This window comes from Oncorhynchus clarkii, chromosome 17 (genome assembly GCF_045791955.1).
Source record: "Oncorhynchus clarkii lewisi isolate Uvic-CL-2024 chromosome 17, UVic_Ocla_1.0, whole genome shotgun sequence".
NCBI classification, from domain to species: Eukaryota; Metazoa; Chordata; class Actinopteri; order Salmoniformes; family Salmonidae; genus Oncorhynchus; species Oncorhynchus clarkii.
Window position 1 is genome coordinate 83,875,809 of NC_092163.1, and position 12,735 is coordinate 83,888,543.

The 12,735-nt window shown below is 46.1% G+C and overlaps 1 protein-coding gene across 2 annotated transcripts in view; it reads left to right on the forward strand.

Moving 5' to 3' along the window:
• Positions 1 to 12,735, forward strand: part of LOC139371469 (stabilin 1) — a 300,518-nt gene that overhangs the window by 219,480 nt on the left and 68,303 nt on the right. For both annotated transcript variants that reach the window (XM_071111910.1, XM_071111908.1), the window contains exons 40-43: positions 117 to 162; positions 2,164 to 2,240; positions 6,711 to 6,836; positions 8,109 to 8,182. In XM_071111910.1, the coding sequence (XP_070968011.1) occupies positions 117 to 162; positions 2,164 to 2,240; positions 6,711 to 6,836; positions 8,109 to 8,182 (323 nt within the window). The remainder of the gene's footprint in view (positions 1 to 116; positions 163 to 2,163; positions 2,241 to 6,710; positions 6,837 to 8,108; positions 8,183 to 12,735) is intronic.

Below are 12,735 nucleotides of genomic sequence, written 5' to 3' on the forward strand. Positions count from 1 at the left end.
CTCTCTCTCTCTCTCTCTCTCTCTCTCTCTCTCTCTCTCTCTCTCTCTCTCTCTCTCTCTCTCTCTCTCTCTCTCTCTCTCTCTCTCTCTCTCTCTCTCTCTCTCTCTGTCTGTAGAGATCGTGTCTGACGCCTGTGGCGGAATCTGTGATGGAAATGCAAAGTAAGTTCCAAAATGGCACCCTATTCCCTTTATCAATCAATCAGATTTATTTTATAAAGCCCTTATTACATCAGAAGTTGTCACAAAGTGCTATACCCCAAAGACCCAGAAGTCAAATCAACACATGAAAAAACACCTTAGAAAGGCCAGAACCTAGGAAGAAACATAGAGATGAACCAGGCTATGAGGGGTGGTCAGATCTCTTCTGGCTGTGCCGGGTGAAGTTTATAAGAGTACGTGGGGATCACTCTGGACAACAGATAAGACAGGAGAATTAGAGGTCACACAATACAGTGCCTTGCGAAAGTATTCGGCCCCTTTGAACTTTGCGACCTTTTGCCACATTTCAGGCTTCAAACATAAAGATATAAAACTGTATTTTTCTGTGAAGAATCAACAACAAGTGGGACACAATCTTGAAGTGGAACAACATTTATTGGATATTTCAAACTTTTTTAACAAATCAAAAACTGAAAAATTGGGCGTGCAAAATTATTCAGCCCCTTTACTTTCAGTGCAGCAAACTCTCTCCAGAAGTTCAGTGAGGATCTCTGAATGATCCAATGTTGACCTAAATGACTAATGATGATAAATACAATCCACCTGTGTGTAATCAAGTCTCCGTATAAATGCACCTGCACTGTGATAGTCTCAAAGGTCCGTTAAAAGCGCAGAGAGCATCATGAAGAACAAGGAACACACCAGGCAGGTCCGGGATACTGTTGTGAAGAAGTTTAAAGCCGGATTTGGATACAAAAAGATTTCCCAAGCTTTAAACATCCCAAGGAGCACTGTGCAAGCAATAATATTGAAATGGAAGGAGTATCAGACCACTGCAAATCTACCAAGACCTGGCCGTCCCTCTAAACTTTCAGCTCATACAAGGAGAAGACTGATCAGAGATGCAGCCAAGAGGCCCATGATCACTCTGGATGAACTGCAGACATCTACAGCTGAGGTGGGAGACTCTGTCCATAGGACAACAATCAGTCGTATATTGCACAAATCTGGCCTTTATGGAAGAGTGGCAAGAAGAAAGCCATTTCTTAAAGATATCCATAAAAAGTGTTGTTTTAAAGTTTGCCACAAGCCACCTGGGAGACACACCAAACATGTGGAAGAAGGTGCTCTGGTCAGATGAAACCAAAATTGAACTTTTTGGCAACAATGCAAAACATTATGTTTGGCGTAAAAGCAACACAGCTCATCACCCTGAACACACCATCCCCACTGTCAAACATGGTGGTGGCAGCATCATGGTTTGGGCCTGCTTTTCTTCAGCAGGGAGAGGGAAGATGGTTAAAATTGATGGGAAGATGGATGGAGCCAAATACAGGACCATTCTGGGAGAAAACCTGATGGAGTCTCCAAAAGACCTGAGACTGGGACGGAGATTTGTCTTCCAACAAGACAATGATCCAAAACATAATGCAAAATCTACATTGGAATGGTTAAAAAATAAACATATCCAGGTGTTAGAATGGCCAAGTCAAAGTCCAGACCTGAATCCAATCGAGAATCTGTGGAAAGAACTGAAAACTGCTGTTCACAAATGCTCTCCATCCAACCTCACTGAGCTCGAGCTGTTTTGCAAGGATGAATGGGAAAAAATGTCAGTCTCTCGATGTGCAAAACTGATAGAGACATACCCCAAGCGACTTACAGCTGTAATCGCAGCAAAAGGTGGCGCTACAAAGTATTAACTTAAGGGGGCTGAATAATTTTGCACGCCCAAATTTTCAGTTTTTGATTTGTTAAAAAAGTTTGAAATATCCAATAAATGTCGTTCCACTTCATGATTGTGTCCCACTTGTTGTTGATTCTTCACAAAAAAATACAGTTTTATATCTTTATGTTTGAAGCCTGAAATGTGGCAAAAGGTCGCAAAGTTCAAGGGGGCCGAATACTTTCGCAAGGCACTGTATATAGTGCGCTACTTTTGACCAGCAGCTGAGTCATTCAATCAAAAGGTGATTGATGAGTGATGTGTGTGTGTTTCAGCTGTGAGCCCAAGGAGACAGAGGGCCCTAGATGCCAGTGTGTTGCAGGCTTCACAGGCAACGGAACCGTCTGCACAGGTCTCTAACACTTTACTGTTGTATTTGGTAGAAGGACTATTCAGATTATGGATGTATACAGTGCCTTCCGAAAGTATTCATAGCCCTTGATATATTCCACATTTTGTTGTGTTACAGCCTGAATTCAGAAATGATTAAAGGGTAAACATTTCACATGACAAGAGACGTTTTTTCTTCCCCATCTGTAAGAGGTGAACGAAAAATTAAAAAAGAAATGGTTTCACTATGATTACCAGAAACAGTGAGGGTTAAAGGTAGCGTCTCACGCTGAATCCTGGGGAGAGGACTACCATCCAGGGCGAACAAGGCCGTGGGCTCCTTTAACTGTCTGAGAGGAATGTCATGTTCCCGAGCCCAGGTCTCGTCCATAAAACAGCCCTCCGCCCCAGAGTCTATTAAGGCACTGCAGGAAGCTGACGAACCGGTCCAGCGTAGATGGACCGACAAGGTAGTGCAGGATCTTGAAGGAGAGACAGGAGTAGTAGCGCTCACCAGTAGCCCTCCGCTTACTGACGAGCTCTGGCCTTTTACTGGACATGAAGTGACAAAATGACCAGCGGAACCGCAATAGAGACAGAGGCGGTTGGTGATTCTCCGTTCCCTCTCCTTAGTCGAGATGCGGATACCTCCCAGCTGCATGGGCTCAGCACCCGAGCCGGCAGAGGAAGATGGTAGTGATGCGGAGAGGGGGGCGTCGGAGAGCGCGAGCTCCTTTCCACGAGCTCCTTTCCACGAGCTCGGTGACGAAGATCAACCCGTCGCTCAATGCGAATAGCGAGTTCAATCAAGGAATCCACGCTGGAAGGAACCTCCCGGGAGAGAATCTCATCCTTTACCTCTGCGCGGAGACCCTCCAGAAGACGAGCGAGCAAGGCCGGCTCGTTCCAGCCACTGGAGACAGCAAGAGTGCGAAACTCAATAGAGTAGTCTGTTATGGATCGATTGCCTTGACATAGGGAAGACAGGGCCCTGGAAGCCTCCTCCCCAAAAACAGATCGATCAAAAACCCGTATCATCTCCTCCTTAAAGTCCTGATACTGGTTAGTACACTCAGCCCTTGCCTCCCAGATTGCCGTGCCCCACTCACGAGCCCGTCCAATAAGGAGAGATATGACGTAGGCGACACGAGCAGTGCTCCTGGAGTAAGTGTTGGGCTGGAGAGAAAACACAATATCACACTGGGTGAGGAACGAGCGGCATTCAGTGGGCTCCCCAGAGTAACACGGCGGGTTATTGATTCTGGGCTCCGGAGATTCGAAAGCCCTGGAAGTGGCCGGTGGATCGAGGCGGAGATGGTGAACCTGTTCTGTGAGGTTGGAGACTTGGGTGGCCAGGGTCTCAACGGCATGTCGAGCAGCAGACACTTCCTGCTCGTGTCTGCCTAGCATCGCTCCCTGGATCCCGACGGCTGAGTGGAGAGGATCCGAAGTCGCTGGGTCCATTCTTGGTCGGATTCTTCTGTTACGGTGCGTGAATGAGGACCCAAAAGCGAATTAACTTAAACAGAGCTTCTTTAATTACCAAACATAGGTAGGCTCAGACGGACTGGCAGATTCCGACAAGACAAGACAAGGTTACAGCAAACATGACGACAGTCTGGTTCAGGCATGAAACACAACAAACAAGAATCCGACAAGGACAGGAACAAAAACAGAGAGAGATATAGGGGCCTAATCAGAGGGAAAAAGGGAACAGGTGGGAAACGGGGTGAATGGGTAGTTAGGAGGAGACAAGGAACAGCTGGGGGAAAGCGGGGGAGAAAAGGTAACCTAACAACGACCAGCAGAGGGAGACAGGGTGAAGGGAAAGGACAGAGACAAGACACAACATGACAGTACATGACACAGACAATAGAACATAATGACAAAGTGAAAACATGTTTTTTAGGAATGTTTGCAAATTTAATGAAAATTAATTTATTGCACACAGAGTGAGTCCATGAAAAATTATTTTCATGTTTTAATTATTTAACCTTTATTTAACTAGGCAAGTCAGTTAAGAACAAATTCTTATTTACAATGACTGCCTACTAAAAGGCAAAAGGCCTCCTGCGGGGATTATTGCACCCAGAGTGACTTGCAATTTATGTGACTTGTTAAGCATATCTTCACTCCTGAACTTATTTAGTTTTATTATTATTATTATTATATAATTTATGATTTATTTTGCCCTAACTAAGGTATTGAACACTTGAATACTCAGCTTAAATGTTTGTATTCATTTCAGGGAGAAAAAAACACATTCCGCTTGATATTATGTGGTATTGCGTGGAGGCCAGTGACCAAACATCTCAATTTAATCAATGTTAAATTCAGGCTGTAATAAAATAACATGTGGAAATAGTATGAATACTTTCTGTAGGCTGTAGGCATACATACATATATATATATATATATACAAATATACACATGATTTTGTCCCAATACTTTTGGTCACCTAAAATGGGAGGACAATTTCTGGCTATGACTCTGTCATTTACTGTATATCTTAAATATTAGTATAAACTGAGTGTACAAACATTAAGAACACCTTCCCAATATTGCGTTAGCCTGTCTCCTCCCCTTCATCTACACTGATTGAAGTGTAGATGACATCAATAAGGGATCATAGCTTTCACCTGGATTCACTTGGTCAGTCTATGTCATGAAAAGAGCAGGCCTTCCTCTGACACCGCCTGGTATAGTGGTCCTGGAAGACTGGAAGCTTGGCCCCAGTGATGTACTGGGCCATAAGCACTACCCTCTGTAGCACCTTGCGGTCGGAGGCCGAGCAGTTGCCATACCAGGCGGTGATGCAACCAGTCAGGATGCTCTCGAAGGTACAGCTGTAGAACTTTTTGAGGATCTGAGGACCCATGCCAAATCTTTTCAGTCTCTTGAGGTAGAATAGGCTTTGCCATGCCCTCATCACGACTGTCTTGGTGTATTTGGACCATTCTAGTTTGTTGGTGATGTGGAGACCAAGGAACCTGAAGCTCTGAACCTGCTCCACTACAGCCCAGGTGATGAGAATGCGGGTGTGCTCTGCCCTCCTTTTCCTGTAGTCCACGATCATGTTGAGGGAGAGGTTGTCTCTGACCTCCTCCCTATAGGCTGTCTCATCATTGTCAGTGTTCAGGCCTACCACCTTTGTGTCGTCGGAAAACTTAATGATGCTGTTGGAGTTGTGCTTGGCCATGCAGTCATGGGTGAACAGGGAGTATAGAAGGGGATTGAGCACGCACCCCTGAGGGGCCCCGTGTTGAGGATCAGTGTGGCAGATGTGTTGTTACCTACCCTCATCACCTGGGGGTGGCCCATCAGGAAGTCCAGGATCCAGTTGCAGAGGGAGGTCTTTAGTCCCAGGTTCCTTAGCTTAGTGATGAGCTTTGAGGGCACTATGGTTTTGAACTCCAAGCTGTAGTCAATGAACAGCATTCTCACGTAGGTGGGAAAGGGAGTGTGGAATGCAATAGAGATTACATCATCTGTGGATCTGTTGGGGCAGTATGCAAATTGGAGTGGGTCTAGGGTTTCTGGGATGATGGTGTTTATGTGAGCCATGACCAGCCTTTCAAGGCACTACATGGCTATGAATGTGAGTGCTACAGATCAGTAGTCATTTAGCAGGTTACCTTTGTGTTCTTGGGCACAGGGACTATGGTGGTCTGCTTGATGCTGGTATTACAGACTCGGTCAGGGACAGGTTGAAAATGTCAGTGAAGACACCTGCCAGTTGGTCAGGGCATGCTCGGAGTTCATGTCCTGGTAATCCGTCTGGCCCTGCGGCCTTGTGAATGTTGACCTGTTTAAAGGTCTTGCTCACATCGGCTACGGAGAGCATGATCACACAGTCGTCCAGAACAGCTGGTGCTGTCGTGCATGCTTCAGTGTTGCTGACCTCGAAGCGTGCATAGAAGTGATTTAACTCGTCTGGTAGGCTCGTGTCACTGGGCAGGTCGCGGCAGTGCTTCCCTTTGTGGTCTGTAATAGTTTGCAAGCCCTGCAACATCCGACGAGTGTCAAAGCCGGTTTAGTAGGATTCCATTTTAGTCCTGTATTGACGCTTTGCCTGTTTGATGGTTTGCCTGAGGGCATAGTGGGATTTCTTATAAGCTTCCGGGTTAATGTCCCGCTCCTTGAAAGCGGCAGCTCTACCCTTTATCTCAGTGTGGATGTTGCCTGTAATCCACGGCTTCTGGTTGGGGTATGTACCCCACAGTGTACGGTCACTGTGGGGTCAACTAAACTGGTAAGCTAAACTGGTGAGCTAAACTGGTAAACTAAACTGGTAAACTAAACTGGTAAACTAAACTGGTCAACTAATCTGATAAGCTAAACTGGTAAGCTAAACTGTTAAGCTAAACTGTTAAGCTAAACTGGTAAGATAAACGGGTAAACTAAACTGATAAGCTAAACCGGTAAACTAAACTGGTAAGCTAAACTGGTAAACTAAACTGGTAAACTAAACTGGTAAACTAATGTTCCGTAGAGGTGAACCTGTGTGCCACTGGGAACGGAGGCTGCGCTCAGATTGCCAACTGCACCAAGACGTTACCTGGGGAGAGGACCTGCACCTGTCCAGAAGGATACACTGGAGACGGGGTGTGGTGTCTAGGTATGGCGTGTGATTGATTGAGTGATTGAATTCGTTAGATAATCAACAGTAGTAGTCTGTTCCAGGCGGAGACAACATAAAACATTATGGAGCCCGAAGCTTAGTCACAAAATTACAGGTGGGCAAGACTGCCACTTTACACTCAACACATTTAAACACAACAACAGTAGAACCAATTAAAATATTTACAACCATATCAACAGCAGTGTGTCTCAGACCTGGGTTAAAATACTATAATTGATCTGGGCTTAGTTGAACTTGTCTGGCTTAATGGGCCAAGAGAATGGTCCCAAAACTGCAAACCCTGCCCATCTGGCACTCTAAGCAAGCTAGACCAAAAACAAATGATTTCAAACAGTACTTGAACCGTGGCTTGGTCCCAAATGGAACTCTACCATCAGCCCTTTAACCATGGCTTGGTCCCAAATGGAACTCTACCATCAGCCCTTTAACCATGGCTACGTCCCAAATGGAACTCTACCATCAGCCCTTTAACCATGGCTACGTCCCAAATGGAACTCTACCATCAGCCCTTTAACCATGGCTACGTCCCAAATGGAACTCTACCATCAGCCCTTTAACCATGGCTACGTCCCAAATGGAACTCTACCATCAGCCCTTTAACCATGGCTACGTCCCAAATGGAACACTACCATCAGCCCTTTAACCATGGCTACGTCACAAATGGAACACTATTCCCCATTGGGCTCTGGTCAAAAGTAGTGCACTTTGTAGGGAACGGGGTGCCATTTGGGATGCATCCCATTACTAACCGCTTCAAAACAGGACCCTGATCAACTACAGAATGGTCACGGTTGTCTGCTCCCACCCTTGAATAAAAAGTCTAATTTCAATGGGAATGGTTATAGGACGGATGAATAAGTGAAATACAAACTAACAAAACCTTTGCCTCTAGAACATTAGTTTTCAAACTGTGGTCCTGCACTGCAGGTGGTTTGCAATTTTATTTACTTATTTTTTATCCAGATTTTCTTAATTTTGTAAATATTTGTTTTCTTCCAAAAATGATAACAGTTGGGAGTATTAATGGTATTATAAGAATTTATACTTTTGACAATGCAAATAGTTTATTATAATAATAATAGGCCATAATCTGTTACAATTACTGATAACCTTGACTCTAAATTTAACCGGCAAGATATTTTATGTAAAAAATAATGTGCGAATGGTGATCCTCGAGCTTTTGACTGTGATTTAGAAAGGAACGGCTGATCTAAAAGGGAATGACAATGTGATGTTGTGTTTTTGCAGAGATAGACGGTTGTTTGGTAAACAACGGTGGATGTTCCAGTATCGCAGAGTGCATCAAAACAGGACCGAACTTGGTAAGACTACACTTGTTTGAGTGTCAGATGGTACCCTATTCCCTATTTAATGCACTACTTTTGACCAGTAGTGGACTGTGTATGGAATACGGTGCCATTGGGGTCACAATCACCTTAATACTGCAATAACCTGCAACACTTTTTCAGTGTAATGCACTGGCCTTCTCGCTGTATGAAGTAGAAATACAGGCCAGGTACGTTTGAGTGTTTGTCTTATTATGGATCCCCATTAGTTCCTGCCAAGGGAGCAGCTACTCTTCCTGGGGTTTATTGTGGATCCCCATTAGTTCCGGTCAAGGCAGCAGCTACTCTTCCTGGGGTTTATTATGGATCCCCATTAGTTCCGGTCAAGGCAGCAGCTACTATTCCTGGGGTTTATTATGGATCCCCATTAGTTCCTGCCAAGGCAGCAGCTACTCTTCCTGGGGTTTATTATGGATCCCCATTAGTTCCGGTCAAGGCAGCAGCTACTCTTCCTGGGGTTTATTATGGATCCCCATTAGTTCCTGCCAAGGCAGCAGCTTCTCTTCCTGGGGTTTATTATGGATCCCCATTACTTCCTGCCAAGGCAGCAGCTACTCTTCCTGGGGTTTATTAAGGATCCCCATTTGTTCCTGCTAAGGCGGCAGCTACTCTTCCTGGGGTTTATTATGGATCCCCATTAGTTCCTGCCAAGGCAGTAGCTACTCCTCCTGGGGTTTATTATGGATCCCCATTAGTTCCTGCCAAGGCAGCAGCTACTCTTCCTGGGGTTTATTATGGAGCCCCATTAGTTCCTGTCAAGGCAGCAGCTACTCTTCCTGGGGTTTATTATGGATCCCCATTAGTTCCTACCAAGGCAGCAGCTACTTTTTCTGGGGTTTATTATGGATCCCCATTATTTCCTGCCAAGGCAGCAGCTACTCTTCCTGGGGTTTATTATGGAGCCCCATTAGTTCCTGCCAAGGCAGCAGCTACTCTTCCTGGGGTTTATTAAGGATCCCCATTAGTTCATGCTAAGGCATCAGCTACTCTTCCTGGGGTTTATTATGGAGCCCCATTAGTTCCTGCCAAGGCAGCAGCTACTCCTCCTGGGGTTTATTATGGATCCCCATTAGTTCCTGTCAAGGCAGCAGCTACCCTTCCTGGGGTTTATTATGGATCCCCATTAGTTCCTGCCAAGGCAGCAGCTACTCTTCCTGGGGTTTATTATGGATCCCCATTAGTTCCTGCCAAGGCAGCAGCTACTCTTCCTGGGGTTTATTATGGATCCCCATTAGTTCCTGCCAAGGCAGCAGCTACTCTTCCTGGGGTTTATTAAGGATCCCCATTAGTTCCTGCTAAGGCGGCAGCTACTCTTCCTGGGGTTTATTATGGATCCCCATTAGTTCCTGCCAAGGCAGCAACTACTCCTCCTGGGGTTTATTATGGATCCCCATTAGTTCCTGCCAAGGCAGCAGCTACTCTTCCTGGGGTTTATTATGGAGCCCCATTAGTTCCTGTCAAGGCAGCAGCTACTCCTCCTGGGGTTTATTATGTAGCCCCATTAGTTCCTGCCAAGGCAATAGCTACTCTTCCTGGGGTTTATTATGGATCCCCATTAGTTCCTGCCAAGGCAGCAGCTACTCTTCCTGGGGTTTATTATGGAGCCCTATTAGTTCCTGTCAAGGCAGCAGCTACTCTTCCTGGGGTTTATTATGGAGCCCCATTAGTTCCTGCCAAGGCAATAGCTACTCTTCCTGGGGTTTATTATGGATCCCCATTAGTTCCTGCCAAGGCAGCAGCTACTCTTCCTGGGGTTCATTATGGATCCCCATTAGTTCCTGCCAAAGCAGCAGCTACTCTTCCTGTGGTTTATTATGGAGCCCCATTAGTTCCTGCCAAGGCAGCAGCTACACTTCCTGGGGTTTATTAAAGATCCCCATTAGTTCCTGCCAAGGCAGCAGCTACTCTTCCTGGGGTTTATTATGGATCCCCATTTGTTCCTGCCAAGGCAGCAGCTACTCTTCCTGGGGTTTATTATGGATCCCCATTTGTTCCTGCCAATGCAGCAGCTACTCCTCCTGGGGTTTATTATGGATCCCCATTAGTTCCTGCCAAGGCAGCAGCTACTCTTCCTGGGGTTTATTATGGATCCCCATTAGTTCCTGCCAAGGCAGCAGCTACTCTTCCTGGGGTTTATTATGGATCCCCATTTGTTCCTGCCAAGGCAGCAGCTACTCTTCCTGGGGTTTATTAAAGATCCCCATTAGTTCCTGCTAAGGCAGCAGCTACTCTTCCTGGGGTTTATTATGGATCCCCATTTGTTCCTGCCAAGGCAGCAGCTACTCCTCCTGGGGTTTATTATGGATCCCCATTTGTTCCTGCCAAGGCAGCAGCTACTACTCCTGGGGTTTATTATGGATCCCCATTAGATCCTGCCAAGGCAGCAGCTACTCTTCCTGGGGTTTATTATGGATCCCCATTAGTTCCTGCCAAGGCAGCAGCTACTCTTCCTGGGGTTTATTATGGATCCCCATTAGTTCCTGCCAAGGCAGCAGCTACTCCTGCTGGGGTTTATTATGGATCCCCATTTGTTCCTGCCAAGGCAGCAGCTACTCCTGCTGGGGTTTATTATTGATCCCCATTAGTTGCTGCCAAGGCAGCAGCTTCTCTTTCTGGGGTTTATTATGGAGCCCCATTAGTTCCTGCCAAGGCAGCAGCTACTCTTCCTGGGGTTTATTATGGATCCCCATTAGTTCCTGCCAAGGCAGCAGCTACTCTTCCTGGGGTTTATTATGGATCCCCATTAGTTCCTGCCAAGACAGCAGCTACTCTTCCTGGGGTTTATTAAGGATCCCCATTAGTTCCTGCTAAGGCGGCAGCTACTCTTCCTGGGGTTTATTATGGATCCCCATTAGTTCCTTCCAAGGCAGCAGCTACTCCTCCTGGGGTTTATTATGGATCCCCATTAGTTCCTGCCAAGGCAGCAGCTACTCTTCCTGGGGTTTATTATGGAGCCCCATTAGTTCCTGTCAAGGCAGCAGCTACTCCTCCTGGGGTTTATTATGTAGCCCCATTAGTTCCTGCCAAGGCAATAGCTACTCTTCCTGGGGTTTATTATGGATCCCCATTAGTTCCTGCCAAGGCAGCAGCTACTCTTCCTGGGGTTTATTATGGAGCCCCATTAGTTCCTGCCAAGGCAATAGCTACTCTTCCTGGGGTTTATTATGGATCCCCATTAGTTCCTGCCAAAGCAGCAGCTACTCTTCCTGTGGTTTATTATGGAGCCCCATTAGTTCCTGCCAAGGAAGCAGCTACTCTACCTGGGGTTTATTAAAGATCCCCATTAGTTCCTGCTAAGGCAGCAGCTACTCTTCCTGGGGTTTATTATGGATCCCCATTTGTTCCTGCCAAGGCAGCAGCTACTCCTCCTGGGGTTTATTATGGATCCCCATTTGTTCCTGCCAATGCAGCAGCTACTCCTCCTGGGGTTTATTATGGATCCCCATTAGTTCCTGCCAAGGCAGCAGCTACTCTTCCTGGGGTTTATTATGGATCCCCATTAGTTCCTGCCAAGGCAGCAGCTACTCTTCCTGGGGTTTATTATGGATCCCCATGTGTTCCTGCCAAGGCAGCAACTACTCCTCCTGGGGTTTATTATGGATCCCCATTTGTTCCTGCCAAGGCAGCAGCTACTCTTCCTGGGGTTTATTAAAGATCCCCATTAGTTCCTGCTAAGGCAGCAGCTACTCTTCCTGGGGTTTATTATGGATCCCCATTTGTTATGCCAAGGCAGCAGCTACTCCTCCTGGGGTTTATTATGGATCCCCATTTGTTCCTGCCAAGGCAGCAGCTACTACTCCTGGGGTTTATTATGGATCCCCATTAGTTCCTGCCAAGGCAGCAGCTACTCTTCCTGGGGTTTATTATGGATCCCCATTAGTTCCTGCCAAGGCAGCAGCTACTCTTCCTGGGGTTTATTATGGATCCCCATTAGTTCCTGCCAAGGCAGCAGCTACTCCTGCTGGGGTTTATTATGGATCCCCATTTGTTCCTGCCAAGGCAGCAGCTACTCCTGCTGGGGTTTATTATTGATCCCCATTAGTTGCTGCCAAGGCAGCAGCTTCTCTTTCTGGGGTTTATTATGGATCCCCATTAGTTCCTGCCAAGGCAGCAGCTACTGTTCCTGGAGTCCAAACAAATTAAGGCATAAACAAAAATAACATTATGACACCACTACATATCTAAAATACAATATTTATAATACAACCATAAATACGTGTGTAGAGTGTGTGTGCTGGCGTGTGTCTCCTCACAGTCCGCATTGTTCCACAATTTGTATTTTTATCTGTTTTTTTAAATTCGACAAACATGAAAATTGATGCAGTCACTACTGTAAATCGCTCTGGATAAATGTAAATGTAAAAGTCAATATCTCCTCTACTTTGAGCCAGGCGAGATTGACATGTATGTATGTCATTGATGTTAGCTCTCTGTGTACCTTTAAGGGACAGCCGTGCTACTCTGTTCTTGGCCAACTGTAATTAGCCTATGTCCCTCTTTGTGGCACCATATGACTGGGCAGTAGTCTC